At 44.4% G+C, this 20,936-nt stretch overlaps 1 protein-coding gene across 3 annotated transcripts in view; it reads right to left on the reverse strand.

Annotated features, from left to right (window-relative positions):
* The window catches only part of LOC140392563 (carboxypeptidase inhibitor SmCI-like), a 75,396-nt gene that overhangs the window by 20,259 nt on the left and 34,201 nt on the right, over window positions 1-20,936 (reverse strand). For 2 of the 3 annotated variants that reach the window (XM_072477898.1, XM_072477909.1), the window contains exon 3: window positions 10,962-11,165. In XM_072477898.1, coding sequence (XP_072333999.1) covers window positions 10,962-11,165 — 204 coding nt within the window. The remainder of the gene's footprint in view (window positions 1-10,961; window positions 11,166-20,936) is intronic. The other variant, XM_072477919.1, reaches the window with a different exon arrangement.

Here is a 20,936-nt window from a genome sequence, read left to right on the forward strand (position 1 = left end):
CGATTCTCCGCAGAGCGGTGAATCGACGTCGTTGGGTCCGGCATGGTTGGCGTGCCGCCGGTCGGGGGCCGCTCTATGCGGCCGGCCTGCTGATTCTCGGCCCGGGATGTGCTGAGCGGCCGTCGTGAAAAACCCGAGTCCCGCCGGCGCCGTCCACACCTGCTCTCAGCCGGCGGGAACTCGGCGTGGAAGGGTCGGGGGGGCGGCCTGTGGTGTAAGGGGGGTCTGACCCCAGGGGTGGGGCCTCCGATGTGGCCTGGCCCGTGATCGGGGTTCACAGTTCGGCGGGGCGGCCTCTCTGGCTGGGGGCTTCCTTTCTTCCGCGCTGGCCCCTGTAGGCGCCATGTTGCATCGGGGCCGGCGTGTTGAAGGGAGCCACTGCGCATGCGAGTGTTGGCGCCGGTGCCACTATGCATGTGCGGATCCCGTGGCGCCCAGTTCCCGACAGGATCAGCAGCCGTGCTGACCCCCTGTAGGGGCCAGAATTTCTGATCCTGAGGCCGTGTTGACGCCGTCGAGGAACGCAACGGTGTTTCTGACGGCGGCAACACTTAGCCTCAGGATCACAGAATTCCGCCCATAATTTTGAAAAAGGAATCTTGCGTGAAAGGAAATTTGTAACTCATATTTAGTTTATACTTAGTAACAAATTTACATGTCAAGTTTCAATTTTTCGAACTGCAATTTCAAACAATGTGGAAGTGAGATGTGTTGTATGTTGATTGCTAAGACATGGGTGTTTTGACAACTGCTTGTTTATTCGATATAACTGAACTCTATACACGAATACATGCTGAGTATTACACCGCTGAAGCTAGGACGTTCTCCCTCTCAACCCTTGGCCATCTGTCTCTTGCATCATTATTGTGGGCAGTGCTGATTCCACAATGCCACACATTAACCCTTTCAACCCCAATTTCACAAGTTGAGATTTTACATTCAAAGATGATTAGATTCAAGTGTGGCTTACTGGTTTATTTTTGGATTGTTCTAGTAAAGAGCAAAGGCACAGTCAGTTGAATACCTGCCTCCAAGTTGTGACCTTCTGTAATTCTACTGATACAGCAAAGGAGGGAGAAAAGTAGACTGATCATGTTCTAAAATATGGAGGTAACTTGTGGGAATTGACAGAAAGAAGTACCTAATACTCTCCGCCAATGACATAACATAGGCAGTCATCCACACAACATAAAGACCAGGGGGGCGAGATTCTCCGACCCCCCGCCGGGTCGGAGAATCGGCGGAGGCTGGCATGAATCCCGCCCCCGCCAGTTGCCGAATTCTCCACCAGCGGATATTCGGCAGGGGCGGGAATCGCGCCACGCCGGTTGGCGGGCCGAAGTCCCGCCGCTAAAATGCCTTTCCCGCCGGCGTAGATTAAACCACCTACCTTACCGGCGGGACAAGGCGGCGCGGGCGGGCTCTGGGGTCGTGGGGGGGCGCTGGGCGATCTGGCCCCGGGGGTGCCCCCACGGTGGCCTGGCCCGCGATCGGGGTCCACCGATCTGCGGGCGGGCCTGTGCTGTGGGGGCACTCTTTCCCTTCCGCCTTAGCCATGGTCTCCACCATGGCGGAGGCGGAAGAGACTCCCTCCACTGCGCATGCGCGGGAATGCCGTCAGCGGCCGCTAACGCTCCCGTGCATGCGCCACCCGGAGATGTCATTTCAGCGCCAGCGGACGGGGCACCAAAGGCCTTTTCCGCCAGCTGGCGGGGCGGAAATTCGTCCGGCGCGGGCCAACCCCTTAAGGTTGGGGCTGGGCCCCCAAAGATGCAGAGCATTCTGCACCTTTGGGGCGGCCGATGCCCAACTGATTTGCGCCATTTTGGGCGCCAGTCGGCGGACATCATGCCGATACCGGAGAATTTCGGCCATGGTCTCTAACCCAATTCTCCACATCGCCAGCAGGAAAACACAGATGTATTCTGGACCAACGTGGTGTGCAAAAGACGTACCTGAAGAAGGCCTGGGGCTGCCTCCAGATTGCAAGGTGGAGGCCACTAGCGACCCTGGCATACCACAACTGTGGTGTGGAGCAGCATCTATCAGATGGATCTTCCAGCTTCGATGTCATCAAGGAGGTCCATCTCCCTGCCTCGGGATGTTCCTGGAGATCCATCTTCTTTCTTCAGGAGGTTCATTTTCTTTCTTCAACGATGGGTCAGTGATGTCGGCGCCTTTTAAATATGGCAGCCATATATGACAGCGGAACATGCACCATCAAGCTCATTCCACCATGGAAGACAGCTCAAAACACCCGGATGCATAATTGATTAGGTCGGGGCTGGAAGATATGGTATGGTTTCCTGTCGGGCTCCGCAGCGGAAAACACTCTCCATCCCTGTCCCCACCTCCTGACTTATTCCCAGATTGGAGAATTCCCCAATGTATCAATAATCTTTCTTCCCAAGAACAATCCCTCAATGGGACAAGCTCCCAAAGGAAATAATCACTGAAAATCTTCAAGACCCATCTTTAGATTATTTCCATTTCTAAATTTCCCGTAGTCACAATGACAGTAATGACCAACAGGCATTAGGTTGAAAAGGCATACCTCCGTGTGCTGACTGCTATGGAAGAGATGGCACGGGTCTTTATTGTGGTGGCCATTTCTGAGGTTGTGGTCAGTAGTGAGGCTGCTACTGGTTATAGTACCTTCATGCTGAAACCACCTCACATCCCAACTTCTCATCACCCCACTCTCTTCTAACTTGCAAATTGCTGATGGTCCCAACATTCACCTCTTAATTTCACGCCATTCCTTCACAATAACTTTATTATTATGCCTTCATCGCTTCAGATATACAAAAAGTGCAGAATGACGAGGAAATGGAGGAACAGCAAGAAGACAGGAATGATGCGTACACACACCCTGGATGCTATTTTGCATCTCCAAGGGTACTCCTACCACCAAGAAAATAGGTGCAAATGATGCCAGCAATTGTAGAGTAAACATCTTGCTTTGAACTGGTATTTTCCACTTTCGTCATACACTTATAAGCTGATTATATTCATAATTACAGTTTACCTAAGTTGGTTATAAAGTCAATAGGGGCATTTTAATTTTAATCACTGGGTGAAACAAGTTCATGCTGAATCAGCAGCAGCATTTCATCTACGCATTCTTTCCCATTACTCACTTGGTTCTAACTTGTGGTTCATGCACACACTTGATGCTAGAAAGCTCCACAAGCACGAATTTCAGCAAAATTAATTGACTGATGTATCAAGAACAAAATTCATATTGAATGTTTTCACTAGAATTTAGAACGTTAAAGGGTGATCTGATCGAAGTATTCATGATATTAACAGGGAAAGACAGGGTAGATAAAGATAAACTATTTCCATTGGTTGGAGATTCTAAAATTAAGGGGCACAGTCAAAAGATTCGGGCTAGACAGTTCAGGAGAGGTGTTAGGAAGAACTTCTTCACTCAAAGGGTGGTAGAGGTTTGGAACTCTCTCCCGCAAACAGCAGTTGAAGCTAGATCAGCTGCTAAATTTAAATCTGAGATAGCTAGATTTTTGTTAAGCAAAGATATTAAAGGGATATGAGCCAAGGGAGGTATATGGAGTTAGGCCACCAATCAGCCATGATCTCACTGAATGGCACAGCAGGCTAGCGGGTCTGAATGGCCTACTCCTGTTCCTATGTTCCTAATTCAGTCAGAATCACTTATCTGGGCAAATAAATTGTTGGTACAGGGATGATAACATGTTTACCCTGTCCTCACCTCTTGTAGCAGATGTGTTGATGTCAATATGATTTGTCGCTATGTGCAGTGGGTGTTGTGACCAAGGTACATAAAGAGTGGTGTGGCACAACAGGGGAACTCAACAAACTGTTAACAAGGGTTTGCAAGGGATTTCAGGGTCTCAGAGGGGCTGGGGTAAAATGTGGAGGGCTGAATGTGTAAACGCCTTTTCAATGACAGTCTCGTTATTTTTTTGTCCTTAAATAATGTAATTATCAAATGGTTATCAAGAACAATGAACTGACTCGATGGCATTTATACTGCAACAAGGTGTAAATGTCTGAGACAAGAAGGTATTCAGTTTGATCTGCCCATAATAGTTGGAGCATTTAATATTTTTTAAGTGCCATTTTGGTAATTGCTGCCCACAATGCTGGCTAATGGTCAGTGCCTATTGCCCAGGTATAGGCAGCTGTTCAGATTCAGCAGGATATTTGAGTACTGGAAACTGAAGTGCAATTAAACAGGAGTTACAGCATTGCTGTGCAACGTTTCAAAACTGGGGGAAGTGCAGATCTACACGGGGGTAAAAAGACACAAGTATAGAACATGGCTTGGTGGCTTCTGAATGGCTGAAATTCTGAAAATTCAGAGGCATTGAAATGTTGACAGCAGCAATTATTTACTTTGCGAATGGTGGAGAAGCTTATGTAATCGGTTCTAGCCACAAACATCTTTCACTCATTAATACAAGTGACTTCCGAACGAAAGTTTAATTACCATTAAAAGAGCAGCATTTCTTTCTGGCAGTGTTTTGAGGCCCAAATTGATCAAAATTACAAGCATAAGAAACAGTGCTGTTTTATGCTTGGGTTTATAAAATTATTATTATTTTTATTACAATCAACAAGCTAATCACAGATACTTCCATTCCTAATCTGCAGAAATGACTGACTATGACACACTGACGAGTAAACAGTAGCTTTGTATGGTTAGCTCAAGAAATGTTGTGGCAAGCACTTTGGACATTAATTAAGTTAATAATGAACTGACATGTGTACTATCTTGTTAAACTAATAGGATGTCTGAAGGGCAGGATAATTATGAAAGTATCAATCATCTACCTACTGGGCATAGCTCACGTTGTGCATTATTGCTTGCTGTGCAGTGAAACCTTGATCGTGTTTACCTCTCCAATTCTACACCAAGGGAGGTTGAACGGTGCCTGGTGTGATACTGAACTCAAACACAACCGTTCTGTGCCAAGTGAGTTAGGTTAAACCAATCCCTCTTGTGTTTGAACTTACTGACTAAATACTGCTCCACTTTTGCAGCCTCTCCCACTGCTATGACTGCCAAGCACAACAATCAATCAAAATCAAGGATAACTTTCAGACGGATTTCCATGTTTCCTTTGCTCCTATAATACAGGCAGTTTGGCAGGAATTTGTGCAAAGGCCATTTTTTCTTCTTGCTGCATGCCTTGTCTAGGAATGTTTACTCCTCACAAAAACCATCTTTTAGCTTGGTGAAGCAAGCTCCTTAGGCAATGCTTTTACAAAGGGTGGGAATGTCTTCCTCCTCCGCGGCGTGTTTAGTGGTGGCAGAGGTGGCCCACCATTGGCTGGCAGCAGGATCTTCTAGTCCTGTCACTGTCAACAGGGTTTCCTGTTGTTTGCACATCCGCCACTGGGAACCCATGGTGGCGGCTTGCCGTCGGTGGGACCGGATGATCCCCGCGGAAAATCCTACCTTTACAGAAAAGTTGAAAGTACCTTGCAGAAAAGTTGACGGTAATTTTGGAAGTGGATTGCCTGCCTCGGTTGCAGCCTGACTTCTCTCTGCTGCTTCTTTGGTCTTTGAAGAATGTAAGTATAAAGGTCTTGATATTGAGAAGGCCCATGGGGCCAAAGTAGAGTCTAGATTCATAGAGTTCTACAGCATGGAAAGAGGCCCTGTGGCTCATCGCATCCACACCAACCATCAAGCACCTAACTCTTCTAACCAGTTAAAAGTTCAGTGTGTAGCTTAGTGTCTGATTGGCTGAAGCTGCCTCCACCCCTAATTGCTGAGTGGCAGTAATCTCAGTCACCTGAAGCCTGATTAGAGGCCAAAGGTGTGAATTGTATGGAGTTGTATTCTTCATCTGTAAATAGTGTGAGTCATCTTGTTTAGCTGAGTTCTATATAAACACAGACAGCGCACTCAGTCAGCTTTGCACACGGTGAAGTCGAGACATCCTGAGTGGGGAGACAGCTAGAGTGAAGTTCAAACTTGGTAATTTGATGCAGTGAGGTAATCAGAAAGGTAAGTGATGTAATGAGGAAATAACAATGCCATCTTCAGCGACCCACTCATCAATGCTCAGTTTGGATTCCACCAGAACCAACAGGCTCCAGATGTCATCATAGCCTTAGTATAAACATCATTGCTGCCCTTCACACCATACATGCCACCAAGCAGAAGCAAAAATAAGGTTAATGGGGATAAAAAAGAAAAGTAGAAGCTGGCATGAAGCCTGCCACAAATGAAGACAGTTGCCAGAGGCCAAATGTTGCAGCCCAGGACAGCATTGCACAGGTTCCTCAGAGAAGCTTCCTTCAGCTATCTTCAGCTGCTTCATAATGTTTGCTCTATCAACAGGGGTGTTGGCTGCTGATGATTCCACAAAACCAGGGGCCTCTGATAATCTGCAATATTACCTGAAGTACAGCAGGCCTTAAACTGATAATTGACAGGAAATATTAATTCAACGGGCAGCATGGTGGCACAGTGGTTAGCACTGTTGCCTCACAGCACCAGAGACCTAGGTTTGATTCTGACCGCGGGTGACTGTGTGGAGTTTGCACATTCTCCTTGTGTCTGCTTGGGCTTCCTCCGGGTGCTCCGGTTTTCTCCCACAGTCCAAAGGTGTGCAGGTTAGGTAGTTTGGCCATGCTAATATTGTCCAAAGGTGAAGTGGGATTATGGGGATAGGGACAGGGGATTGGGCCGAGGTTATTGTGCTCTTTCAGAGGGCTGGTGCAGACTCGATGGGCCCAACAGCCTCCTTCTGCACTGTAAGGATTCTAATTGCTACTCTTCTAAATTGCGCAAGTGTAAGGTATTGATCATCTCAAATAAGAGAAAGCCTACCCATCTCACGGACCTTCAACGCCACCACCATCAACAGTTTTAGATCTGTCACTGTCCAGAGGTTGAACTCAACAGTGCAGAGGTTGATGCCCAGAGTTTCACTGCTACTGTCTCTCTGTTGTGATGATGTTGCATCAAATCCCGGAAATGGCCAGAAAAGCCCGCTCCTGAACATCTTGTGAGTGTTTGTGTGTGGTGGGGGGGTGGTGCAAAGGAGTCAGGCCAGAGCTAACACATGCATGATTTACGTGGGCAGTTGCCCATTTAAATCACCAGTTGCCTCCACTGAAGTGGGATTTTGGTAGGTCAAGAGTGTAAAAGCTGGAATGTGCAGATTAGATTAAGTAAGAGGAATTCTGAATTTGGTGGATTCGTTTAGATCGCTTTTGAAGCGATAAGAGGCTCCTTTGAATATGGTCCTGGGACGCTTTTGAGAGAGGAAGGCACCCTTTAGGATTATCAGAAGTAATGTGTGTAAAATGTACATAAACTCATTGGAGCAGTCAAAGCTGTTCAGGAACTGTCAAGCAGTCAAGTAATTGACAGTTGTGCGCAGGCTCCTTGATGCAACACTTGGTCAAATGCTGCCTTGAAAGCAAGGGAATTCACTCTCACCTCGCTCTGGAATTCAGCTCTTTATCCATATTTGAAACAAGGATGCAATGAGGTGAGGAGCCGAGTGATCCTGGCGGAACACAACTCAGTGTCAGTGAGCAGGTTTTGCTAATCAAGTGACGCTTGATAGCACTGTCGATGATCCCTTCCATCACTTTACTGATGATTGAGAGTAGACTGTTAGGGCAATAACTGGCTGGGTTGGATTTCTCCTGCTTTTTGTACAGAGGACACGTCTGGGCAAATTTCCACATTGCCGGGTAGATGCCAGTGTTGAAGACTGATATCTGTGATGCTGGAGACCTCCAGAGGAAGTTAAGATATATCATCCATAGGATCATCATAGGCTATTTTATTAATGGAAAGATGTTTAGGAAATCAGAAGCACAAAGGGACTTGGGAGTCTTTGTTCACGATTCTCTTAAGGTTAATGTGCAGGTTCAGTCGGCAGTAAGGAAGGCAAATGCAATGTAAGCATTCATGGTGAGAGGGCTAGACCAGGGATGTACTTCTGAGGCTCTGATCAGACCCGATTTGGAGTATTGTGAGCAGTTTTGGGCCCCGTATCTAAGGAAGGATGTGCTGGCCTTGGAAAGGGTCCAGAGGAGGTTCACAAGAATGATCCCTGGAATGAAGAGCTTGTCCGTATGAGGAACGGTTGAAGATTCTTGGTCTGTACTCGTTGGAGTTTAGAAGGATGAGGGGGGGGATCTTATTGAAACTTACAGGATACTGCGTGGTCTGGATAGAGTGGACGTGGAGATGATGTTTCCACTTGTAGGAAAAACTAGAACCAGAGGACACAATCTCAGACTAAAAGGGACGATCCTTTAAAACAGAGATGAGGAGGAATTTCTTCAGCCAGAGGGTGGTGAATCTGTGGAATTCTTTGCCGCAGAAGGCTGTGGAGGCCAAATCTTTAAGAGTCTTTAAGACAGAGATAGATAGGTTTCAGATCAATAAGGGGATCAGGGGTTATGGGGAGAAGGCAGGAGAATGGGGATGAGAAAAATATCAGCCATGATTGAATGGCGGAGCAGACTCGATGGGCCGAGTGGCCTAATTCTGCTACTATGTCTTATGGTCTTATCCATTCAGCACGTTTGGCTGAAGATTGTTGCAAATGCCTCAGCCTTATCTTTTACACCGATGTACTGGTCTCCTCGATCATTGAGGATGGAGATATTTGTACAGTCTCCTCCTTGAGTGAGTTGTTTAATTGTCCACCACCATTCACAACAGGATTTGACAGGACTCCAGAGCTTAGATCTGATCCATTGGTTGTGAAATCTCTCAGCTCTGTCTATATTATTAGCTACTTATGGTCTTTGGCACAGAGGTAGTCCTGTGTTAAAGCTTCACCGGGTTGACACCTCATCTTTAGGTATGTGTTGATTCCCTGGTGGTAATTACCTTAGTGATAATAGTAGAATGGGGATATGCCAGGCAATGAGGTTAAAGATTGATTTCAGTACAATTCTGCTGATTATCCCAGCACCTCCTGGATGCCTAGTCTTGAGTTGCAAGATCTGTTCGAAGTCTACCCCATTCAGCATATTTGTGGTGACCTACAACATGATGGAGGGTATCCTCAATGTGAAGACGGAACTTTATCTTCACAAGGACTGTCGGCGGTCACTCCTAAGAATTCTGTCATGGACAGATGTCTCTGTAGCAGGCAGGTTGGTGAGGATGAGATCAAGTATCTTATTCCCTCTTTTTAGTTCCCTCACCACCTGCCACAGACCCAACCTAGCAGCTATATCCTTTAGGACCCAATCAGCTCAGTCTGTGGTGCTACCCCGCCACTCTTGGTGATGGACATTGAAGCCCCCCCCATCCAGAGTACATTCTATGCCCTTGCCACCTCAGTGCTTCCTCCAAGTGGTGTTCAACATGGAGGAGTATTGATTCATCAGCTGAAGGAGATGGTAAGTGGTAACAGGCAAGCAGTTTCCTTGCCCATGCTTGACCTGATGCCATGAGACTTCATGGGACTCAGAGTTGAAGTTGAGGACTCCCAAGGCAACTCCCTTCTGACTGCATACCACTGTGCCGCCACCTCTGCTGGGTCTGCCTTGCAGGTGGGACAGGACATACCCAGGGATGGCAAAGAGACATTATCTGTCAGGTATCAGTGGCGTCCCTCAAGCTAGTGACCTGTTCCAGAAAAAATTTGCCATGGAAATAGACATACACATGCGCTTTGCCTGCCTCATGTGCCATTAGACATAGGAGAGAACCAAGGAAAGAAGGTGCTACAAAACCTCTCATATCTTTCAACTCAACAATACAAGACAATGTGAATGACAATAAGGAGTACCTTTTTAAATTGTTCAAATATAAATTTTCTGTTCTCAACTTCAAAATTCTTGGCACAAAATTTAGCTGGCCTTTGCTTTGGAGATGTTTTGAACCCCACCTAAATCTCAGTGTTGTGAAAGGCAGGAACATAGTTGTTATTTGGTTCTGGCTCACATTCCTGTTTTTAAGTGGATGGTAACACCAAGGAAAACAGTGTAAATACTTAGTCACATTTTTACACAAAGTGAAGCACAGTTATGCAATCTCCAATATGTATTATGTCATTGCAGCACTAATTATGTCTGAAACTGTTTCCTCTTGTGGTGAGATATTTATTGAGTAGTGTCTTTTTTGCCCTCTCTTTGTCTTATACATAAGTTTGAAGACAAATAGTAACTTAATCCTCCATCTCACCTAATGCTGTGGTAGGTTTTTCAAGGAAAGGGGGAGATTTCCTGGGTGTAACTGAGGCAGGGTATTGCAATCATCCCAATCTCAAAGCCTTCTGATACCTCCTCTCTGGAACTTGACTGAATGCCAGGGACAATTCTTTCCATGCCCAGCAGCAGGCTTCTCTCATTCATCATTACACTCCCGCTCACTTCCCGCAAGTTTTGGGTGGGCAGGATTAAAATTGCCCAGGCCTCATTTTGTTCTGAATGGGCAGCTTGCCTTCTGACTCTGTCCCTGCTGCCCATTCTTTGCCCCAAGTACAAAATGTGGTAATAAATCTGTGTTCTGGTGCAACTACTTTTGTTTCCCCTGCAGTGTTTAATTAATGTGAGAGACCAGCATTTTCGATTGGCAAAGTTGGAGCACAAAATCATGGAATCTGTCCTAAGGAATGCAGCTACAATATATGGTTTGGTTAAATTTGTTACCTTCATTCGTTACATTTGTAGCAGATTATTGGACCATTTATCTCATTGGGGCATGGCTATATGTAAATTGTTTTTACATTATAACAGTGATTGCTCAATGAATTGTAAAACACTTTGGAATGTTCTGAGTTAATAAAAGGTGCTATATAAATGCAAATTCTTTCTTTCCTGTCATCCAACCAAAAAGTAGAAATATAACATATTTTAGCACTGTATCTTTGATGCCTTATCTTTTATTTGTCTAATCTTTGATATTTTTCAGTATCTCAAACAATAACCAGATGTGAAGAGAAAAAGCTGGAGGTGAAATGATTCAGAGTGAACTCACTTACATTTTGTTTTGTGGCATACATTCCGGCAATCCTTCTCAGTTCTGAAGTTGTTCAGATTTCCTAGGCATCCCCCATAAATAAACTCCTCACACTGTTTTGTGAGCTTATTATAGAAATACCGAGTAAAAAGCCCTCGACAAGGTCCACCATCGGCATTCATACGACAAGGGCTCCTTCGATCTGTTAAATGTGGATATTTTTGTACTGTTAAAATCACAAAACAAAAATGTGAACATTTTGGAGTGAGTATTATGGTTATACTCAATTGCAAAATAGTGGCCGATAGTAAAGTGCTAGGTACTACCCATTCTGGGTATCTTCACAGCAATTAAACCTTTTGCCAACTTAATTGCTTGAGAATAATAATCTTTATTATTGTCACATGTAGTCTTACATTAATACTGCAATGACGTTACAAGGGCAGCACGTGTATGGGAAACCACCACCTTAAAGTACCCTCCGTGTCAGACACCACCCTGACTTGGCAATACTTTGTTGCTTTTTCACTATCAACGAGTTAAAATCCTTTAACACATTACTTTGCAGCACTGTGGGTGTAGCTAAACCACATTGAGGGCTGCCGTTTAAGAAAGCGGCCGACTGCCATTTTTTCAAGAGCAGTTAGGGATGGGCAATAAATGCAAGCAATACACATATAACAAAAACAAATATAAAATATATTAATACAGATGCATCAAAGCTCACATTCAGATTATCCATTACAGATAGGCATGCGTTTCTCAATTAAATAAAAAAATAATCACATTTGCCAAAATATGTCCTTTTTAAGTGCAAAAAAGATAAATAACATTTTTGCTGCCTGTGTACATTTTAAATATGTTTTTGTGTTAAGAAATCACTTGAGACCACAGCAACAAATGACATTCATAGAGCACACAGGATGAAACAATCTGAGACACTTGACTCAAGGATAAGCAGATTGGCTGGACCCTAAGCTTTTTTGAACAAATGGGATCTAAGAAGGCCCTTAAAGGAGGAAAGCGAGATGGAGAGGCAGAGGGTTTCTTTCACTGGCTGTGAGCATCACTGACAAGGCCGGCATTGGTTGTCCAACACTAATTGGCCTTCTTGAACCATTACAGTCCATGTAGTGTCAGTACACCCACAATGCTGTTACGGAGGAAGTTACAGTAAAGTTCGACAATTTGCTGGGGTTACTGTTATAACCCCCTTAGGGGCCAAGGACTGTGTTCCATCAATTTTCCCCTTCCACAGCTGAGTATGAACACCCAATGAATTAGGGGTGGGGTTTCCTCAAGGGGAAACTACTCTGAATAAAAACCCTGAGCTGGATGTAGGTCAGGGAAGGTGACCCTTCGGGAAGAGGAGTAGTACTTTTCGTAGTATACCATAATAAATCTGTCGTTAATTTCTACCCTACCGTGTGTTCCTGTCATCTCTCCTGTTTGGGTTCTACAGTTACAGAAACCTCAAACATGGAAAAATCACAAAGGAAGATCGTGCTTTCGAATGGGACTCAATTAAGCAGGTTCCAGCCATGTGAGGGCAGCATTGGTTTGGACAGTCACAGTACTCGCTGCAATACTCTGTGTCTCTCTTCACTGAAGCCTTAAGACCTGCTGTGTATACGCCTCATTTCTGCTTTTAATTTCCGATATCCAGCGCTAGCAGTTTTATTCGCAACCCATTTAAAAATTATGAGCAATGAAAAAGGGAAAACCTAGGGCCAACAAGGGAAAAATTATGCCCTTGAAAATTCCTTTCCAATTCCCACCCTCAGGTCACTGAAACAAGCTGAGGAGGTCACATGAACCAAGGATTACAAAGATTTATTACGACCCTTTGTTTAGTATGTTGTGATTTCCGTTCTCGGCAGGAACTAGTCGAGTTCCCTTTGCAAGTATTCGGAGTGTCAGTACCTACCACAACAGCCTGTATTATATTCCAGATCGTCACTACTGAGCCAAATCTAATTTGCATATTTGCAAACCGCTGTTGTTAAATAGAATACCTTTTACTAAATTAATTAGCGACAAGCTATGTTCAAAGGGTATACCTGTCAAGGAATCAGTGCAGGGATTCAGACATTTCAAACATTGATAAGCAAATATTGCTCACAAACTCCAATCCTTCTCCCTCGCAACTGAGGCTTAACAAGACTATTTGTAACCTTAATGCCACATTTGACTCCGAGATGAGCTTCCAAACACAAAACTGTTCCACCACTAACATAACCTATTTCTACCTCTGTCACATTACCCAATCTGCTTCTGCCTCAGCCTATCTGCTGCTGAAACCCTGACATGCCTGTGATTCCTCTGAACCTGAGGTAATCTAAAACTCCACTGCCTATGTCCTAATTCACAGTAAATCACATTCACCCATTAACCTTGTGCTCACTAATCTACATTGAGGTAGAACTTGACGGAGGGCCAATTTTAAAACTGCGATCTGATGATCAGTTCCTTGGTCTTTCCAGCATTTAGAGAGAGGTTGTTTTCGGTACACCATGCAACCAAGTGATCTATCTCCCTTCTGTAGTCTGATTCATCGTTGTTTGAGATACGACCCATCACAGTCGTATCATCTGCAAACTTATAGATTGAATTAGAGTTGAATCTCGCCACACAGCCGTGTGTGTACAGGAAGTACAGTAGAGGACTGAGCACACATCCTTGCGGAACACCAGTGTTGAGGACTATTGTAGAGGAGGTGCTATTACCTATCCTGACAGCTTGCGGTCTGTTGGTGAGGAAGTCAAGGATCCAGCTGCACAGGGAGGGGTCAAGTCCTAAGGTTGCAGAGTTTGGTTATTAGTCGTGTTGGGATAATGTTGTTGCAGGCGGAGCTTTGGTCTATGAACAGCAGTCTGATGTAGGTGTCCTTGTGGTCAAGATGTTCGAGAGTTGATTGTAAGGCCAGAGAGATAGCATCTGCTGTGGATCGGTTGTCGCGGTAGATACAGTCTGGCAGGAGAAGAAGCTGATTTCGGGGAATTAGTCTGATCTGCTAAACAGTGAAAAATGGAACAACATGGCAGAGCAGTGTCTCCAAGATTTTGGGGCACTACACTGATGGCCTCAATGGAGGTGGAAAGCAGGAGTGATGTCTTGTATCTGTATGTGGAAGTAGGCCCTCCGGACACATGGTGAAAAGTCATTGGGAGAAGATAGCCATGGAGGTCAGTGCCAGGAGTCAAGTTCCTAGGGCCTGAATGCAGAGTCGCAAGAAATCCAATGACCTCATATGAGTCAAGGTCAGTGAATGCATCTTCTAATGACATAGCTTGCCAATTGTACCACTAACCTCAGGCACTACTCAAATCACCACACCTACATCTTACAGTCTTCACACTGCCAGCTTTCACCATGCCAACCACATGGTTGCAAAGATATTAACATGAACATCCTCACCAATATGGCACCAGGTTGACTTGCTTCACAAGTGAGCACGTAAGCTACATGTGCCATTGTGGTCCCTATACATGTTGTGCCTATAGCATCCAAACAACAGACACCACACATTCCAATTTTACATCAAATGTCTACACAGGGGAACAAATACCGTCTCAGCCTTCATAAAGATTCAAATAGATTTTAAATGTGTATTAATATTTGCCAAAGGTGAAATGGTGGTGTACAAAAATTGAATTCATAGAAAACCCGCTATGGAGGTATTAAAGTGACAGGACAACATGTTGCCACCCATTTGATGTCTGATAAAGTGATATGTTGCTGCAAATGACTTCAGCAATGTCCCTTAGAGGCACCATGCTTGTCAGGAGGGGAGGACAATATTTAATGATTTATATAATAGATGGCTATTGGCTTTCATTGAGGATCGTCTGCTCTCTCTCCCTCTCAAGAACCCTACCACTCTGTCCTGTTGAACTGATGCCGCCTTTTCACAATCAAAACCAAATGAATCTAGCTATGTCAGCAAGTATGGTTGAATTTAGCAAACATCACCAGTTGCAGCTTGGAAGGATCCAGTGAAGCAAAAGTTTCACAGCAGTAGTGACATTCATATCATGGGAAATTCCAGGTACAAATTCTCCACAGGTTGGTCTCTAGGCAGTGGCCCAACTCTAGGGCAGTCTGTTCTGTGAGGCAGAGGCACTAAAGACAGATACCTCTGGCAGGCCCAGGAAGGACTGCCTGGGCTGAGATATGAAGTCACCAGGATGTGTGTGTGCAATATTCACGAAGCCCCATTGCAACTGCCTTTCTTGTCCCCTCATTGACTGTTCTTTCTTACCTAAACACTAATTCCCCAAAGGAATTCTCACCCTCCACACATTTAAGCCTGAAGTGAAACTGGAAGATTGTTGTAAGAAACTGTTAAAAAGAGTAAACTATCTGACCTAAGCAGAAACAAAATTTAAAACGTCAATTAAAATATAGATTAAACAATATAAAGCAGTTAAATACTATCTTTCCATCTTTAGGAAACCATTCTTTAAATTTAAGTCCAATCTGTGTAGGATTTAGTCCCACAGCTATAAGTGTGGGATTAGTTTGTAGTCATTCAGAAGTTAGATTCCTTTAATATGTTAACAGGGAGGCAATTGTCTGTTGAAGAACCAATTTTCAAAATTAGTCAATGATAAGGAAACATGTTAGGCCTGCCACACTCAGGGTTGGTTCAGTGGCATCTAAATCCACCAAGGTGCTGACAAAATCCTTTGCTTTGGAACCAACGGGAACAGAACCACTGTCACAATAGATGTCAACCCCCGCACCCCCCCCCCCCCCTCACCCCCGGACTCTCCCCCTCATCCCAGAATCTCTCCAACTCCCCCACCTGGAGTTTGCCTCACTGCTGCCAAGGTAGGCTGCCCTAAATTGACATTTCCCATTGGGGCAAGCTGATTGAAGATGTGTGCCCACTGCCAGCAACTGGCCCTGAGGAGGTTTGTGCACACGCTGGTCATATACCTAGCACCAAGGGGATTAAAAAAATGATCCAGGCATATGCTTATCCCTGTAACTTTCTGACCACAGTGAACCTTTCCTTTGTATTTGAAAGGTAGTGATTGGCTGCCCTCGACAAAGCCTGTCTTTTCATTTCAACTCTAAACTATTGCCAAAATTCTATGGACTTATGCATTGGTAATAAAAGAGAATTGTTATTTGAGATCAGAATGTAATGTGAATTGGTTAATCATGAATACTTGGGTGAGAAAAATGATCAACTATTCATGTTCAGGTGGTCTTATTTCAGCAAGTGTGGTGCATGCTTTCAGTCTCTGCATATCAATTCTCCGCATATTCAGCAAATTCTTCGCCCTGACAAATAGTGTCAGTGTAGTAAAGCAAGGAGCATGGAAATTATTGATAATTAATATCGCAAAAGTCATTATACAGGAAAATATTCAAAAAATAAAATTCAAAAATTACCTTATGGGTTTGAGAAAGATACCCTAAGAATATACGATAGACCAAGCTAGCCTGTGCATGCTGCTGTGTTGTCTGTGTAAAAGTATTGGCTTCTCTTTCAGACTTACAACTGCACTATACTTTAGTTGCCAAAATTTAAGCTGCGCAATTGAAAACTTTTGTCTTTGTCCCATAAATCAAACTGTTCCCCTCTACCAATCTCATGGAACGCATGAAAATTTTTCAGTTCCTGAAGGTGTTGCTATGGGTTTCAGAGTTTATGTTGACTCGGCTTCTCAAGCTATTCACTTGCCCCACACTATAACTTCCAATATTATTCAATAATGTCTGTTAGCAGGGAGAAAGGAAAGGAAATGGTCAGCAGAAACAAGTTAGTAGCTCGAGGAAGAGAGTATAGCGTGCCTGAAATGATCAGTAATTTTTGTGAAGGGTTTTATAACGTTCAGAGATACATAACTACTTGCAGATTAAGAAAACACCTTATTAATATATAAAGATTTCAAGCAACGTGCCTATAATATGAGCTGATGCAAAGAAAAGGTGAAAGATTAGCCATAGAGTCATTGGGTTTTACAACAAAAAAATAAGCCCTTTGGCCAATGTGTCTGTGCCGGCATCAAGCACCTATCCAGTCTATCCCATTTTCCAGCACTCGGTTTATAATCTTGTTTGCTGTGATGTTTCAAGTGCTCATTAATGATGGACAATTTACCCAATGTGATAAGCTGAGTGGTCTCGTCAGTTAAAAACAAATTTCAATCACTGAAGTATGTTTATCTATCTCAATAGGTATGTAAAGAGAAAAAGGTGAATAAAAACTAGTGTAGGCCCCTTACAGTCAGAAAAGGGGGAATTCATAACAGGGAACAAAGAAATGGCTGAGGAACTACATTTGTACTTTGTTTCTGTCTTCACAAAGGAAGACATGAATAATGTACCGGATGTTCTGAGAAGCACAATTTTTAATGAGGAGCGAAAGGAAATTATTGTTAGTAAAGAAATGGGGCTGGATTCTCCGTTCCCCCATGCCGAAATCTCGTTCGGCAACGGGGCGGAGAATCCGTTTTGCCACCAAAATCAGGAGCGCCGCCAGTTTTTCAATTCTCCACCCCCTGAAAAGCAGCATACTCTAGGAGTAAGCTGCGCTAATTATCCACTGCCTCAGGCCGGTGCCTGAGGCCCTCCCCGCGATGCTCTGTCCCCGACTGGCTGAATTCCCGATGGCGTGGGACCCTCATGGTCCCAGCTGTTCGGAAACCTCGCGAGGTAGCTGCGGACTGAGTCCGGGGCCCCCGAAGTCAGGAGAGGGTCGATCGGCGGGCAGGGGGGGCTTCATGCGGGGCTGGGGGCTCTGTGGGCGGGCGATCCGGGGGGCGTGAGCGGCCGAGGGGGGGCCACTACGTTGACGGTCCAAGTCCGTGGGCTGAGTCCACCATGGAGCATTACTCTGCCACTGAGGCCTCCGCCATGCGCATACACATGCGCAGCCTCCGAACCGGAAGTGCTGGGGGCAGCAGTGGCAGCTAGAGCTGTGAGCACTACGTTGCCTCCCTGCTAGCCCCCAGCAAAACAGAGAATTGGTGGCCTTTTGACGCTAGTTTTCCTGGCGTAATAGAGCACCGTTTTCATCTGGCTTGGGGACTTAGTCTCCAAAACGGAGAATCCAGCCCATGGTTTTGGGGAAATTAATAGGATTAAAGGCAGATAAATCTCCGTGGCCTGATTATCTTCATCCCAGAGCACTTAAGGAAGTAGCCCTAGAAATAGATCCATCGGTGGTCATTTTCCAAAATACTTTGGATTCTGGAATGGTTCCTACAGATTGGAACCAGATTAGCGAATGTAACACCACTATTCAAGAAGGGTGGTAGAGGTAGAGAGAAAACAGGGAACTATAGACTAGTGAGCCTAACATCGGTAGTAGGGAAGCTGCTGGAGTCCATTATCAAGGATTCCATAGCACAGCATTTCGAAAGCAGTGGTATAATCAGACAAAGTCAGTATGTATTTATGAAAGGTAAATCATGCTTGACAAATCAACGAGAATTCTTTGAAGATGTAACTGATAGAGTTGATCAGGGAGAACTGGTGAATATGGTTTATTTAGACTTTCAGAAGGCTTTCGACAAGGTCTTACATAGCAGATTAATATGTAAAGTTAAAGCGCATGGGATTACGGGTAATGTCTTGAAATGGATAGAAAGCTAGCTAACAGGAAGCAAAAACGTTGGAATAAATGGGGCTTTTTCTGATTGGTAGGCAGTGCTAGGACCCAACTGTTCACATTATGATTTGGACAAGGGAACTAAATGTATTATGTCCAAATGATACAAAGTTGTTGGGTGAGCTGTGATGAGAATGCAGAGACGCTTCAATGGGGTTTGGAGAGGCTGAGTGAGTGGGCACATGCATGGCAGATGCAGTATAATGTGGATAAATGAGGTTATCTGCTTCAGTGACAAAAATAGGAAGGCAGATTATTATTTGAATGGGTGTAAATCAAGGCAGTTAGATACTCAGTGAGACCTTGGTGTCCTCGTGCATCAGTTACAGAAAGTAAGCAGCTGGTACAGCAGGCAGTAAAGAAGGCAAATAGCATGTTGTCCTTCATAGCGAGAGGATTTGAGTATAGGAATAGAGATGTTTTACTGCAATTGTATAGGGCGTTGGTGAGGCCGCACCTGGAATATTGTGTGTAGTTTTGATGTCCTTATCTGAGGAAGGATGTCCGTGCTATGGAGGGAGTGCAGCGAAGGTTTACCAGGCTGATTCCTGGGATGGCGGGACTGTCATATGAGGAGAGACAAAATCGGTTAGGATTATTTTCATTGGAATTTAGAAGAGTGAGAGGGAATCTCATAGAAACTTAAGACAATTCTAAGAGGATTCAGAAAGAATGTTCCTGATGGTGGGGGAGTCCAGAACTCAGGGTCATAGTTTGAGGATAAGGGGTAAACCTTTTAGGACTGAGGTGAGGAGAAATTTCTTTATCCAGAGAGTGATGAATCTGTCGAATTTACTACCACAGAAAGTAGTTTAGGCCAAAACATTGTGTAATTTCAAGAAGGAATTAAGATATAGCTCTTGGGGTTAAATGAATCAAGAGATATCGGGGGGAAGGCAGCATCAGGATTTTGAACTTGATGATCAACCATGATCATAATGAATGGTAGAGCAGGCTCAAAGGGCTGAATGGCCTCCTCCTGCTTCTATGTTTCCATGATTCTAAGTTTAATATCATGTGGTATGTGGCCAGAAACATCTTGTCCAAAATGCAATATAATAAATTGGAACAACCGTGCTTTTAAATTTACTGCAATGATTTTTCAAATGTCTTGGTGTAACTGCTGCGCATGGCTGATGGATTAGTCATCTAAGGCAGGAAACATCTGGCTACTTAGTAATGAGTCCCCAATACTGTTGTCTGCAATGAAGCAAGGACAAGTTGTCTTGCATCCAGCTAAAAGAAGCAAATTGAGAGAATCAGACAGCTGCTCCATTGTGACAGTAATAGATTTACGAGGGGCTGTGCGTGATATCTGTAGTTTGGTTATTAACATCAGTACTGTATATATTGGATCAGCTAACATCAGCAATGTTTTTGTTGATAACCCAGTGGATATATCAAGGTGTACCACATTTTGAGGGACATGGATAGGATAGGGAGGAACTTTTCCCCTTAGTAGAGGGGTATATAATCAGGGGCATAGACTTAAAGGGGATTTGAGGAAAATCTTTTTCACCCAGAGAGTGGTGGGAATCTGGAACTCGATGCCTGAAAGGGTGCTAGAGGTTGGAACCTTCACAACATTTAAGAAGCATTTGGATGAGCACTTGAAATGCCATAGTATACAAGGCATTATACACTAAGTGCCGTGAAGTGGAATTAGAATAGATAGGGGTTTGATGGCCTCTGTAGACACAATGGGCTGAAGGGCCTCTTTTAGTGCTGTAAAACTCTATGACTCTATGTTCACTGTTTAACTTCCAGTCCATTTCCTAAGCCTTTTGCTCTAGGAAATATTAAAAGAATATATGTAAAAATATAATATATGTAAAATTATATTTTGCTGATGCAAGTATGGAGCAGCCACAGCTTCATGATAATAACAAAAATTCCTTTTGTGGAAGTCCTTTTTTGACCGGTGGCAATGTATGGCTGTGAAAGTGGGAGCATCAAGAAGAATGATGAAGCTCGAATAGGAGGGTTTGAAATTAAAAGATGCAGACAAATATTTTGTGTGTCGTAGCCAACCGAGTGGACAGATGAGTGGGTGCTGGAGAAAGCTGCTGTGAAGAGGAACGTGTTTGTGACAATGATATCAAGGGACCTCACATATTTTGGACATGTAATGCCAACAAGGAGGATCATGCGTCGAAAAAGGGGTAACGCAAGGCAAAACACCTGACAAATGTTCACAAGATGGCATGGATGGATAATATCAGAGTGTGGACTGGCCTTTCTATGGACAGGCAGTGAGGGAAGTGGCGAATAGGAATCAGTGGAGAAAGGCTGTTCATAGTGTGGCCAACCCTCGGAATGACGACAGATGAAAGACGTGCAAATGCAAGTTGCACAATATAAAATAACACC

The sequence above is a fragment of the Scyliorhinus torazame genome, chromosome 2 (genome assembly GCF_047496885.1).
Source record: "Scyliorhinus torazame isolate Kashiwa2021f chromosome 2, sScyTor2.1, whole genome shotgun sequence".
Lineage (NCBI taxonomy): Eukaryota > Metazoa > Chordata > Chondrichthyes > Carcharhiniformes > Scyliorhinidae > Scyliorhinus > Scyliorhinus torazame.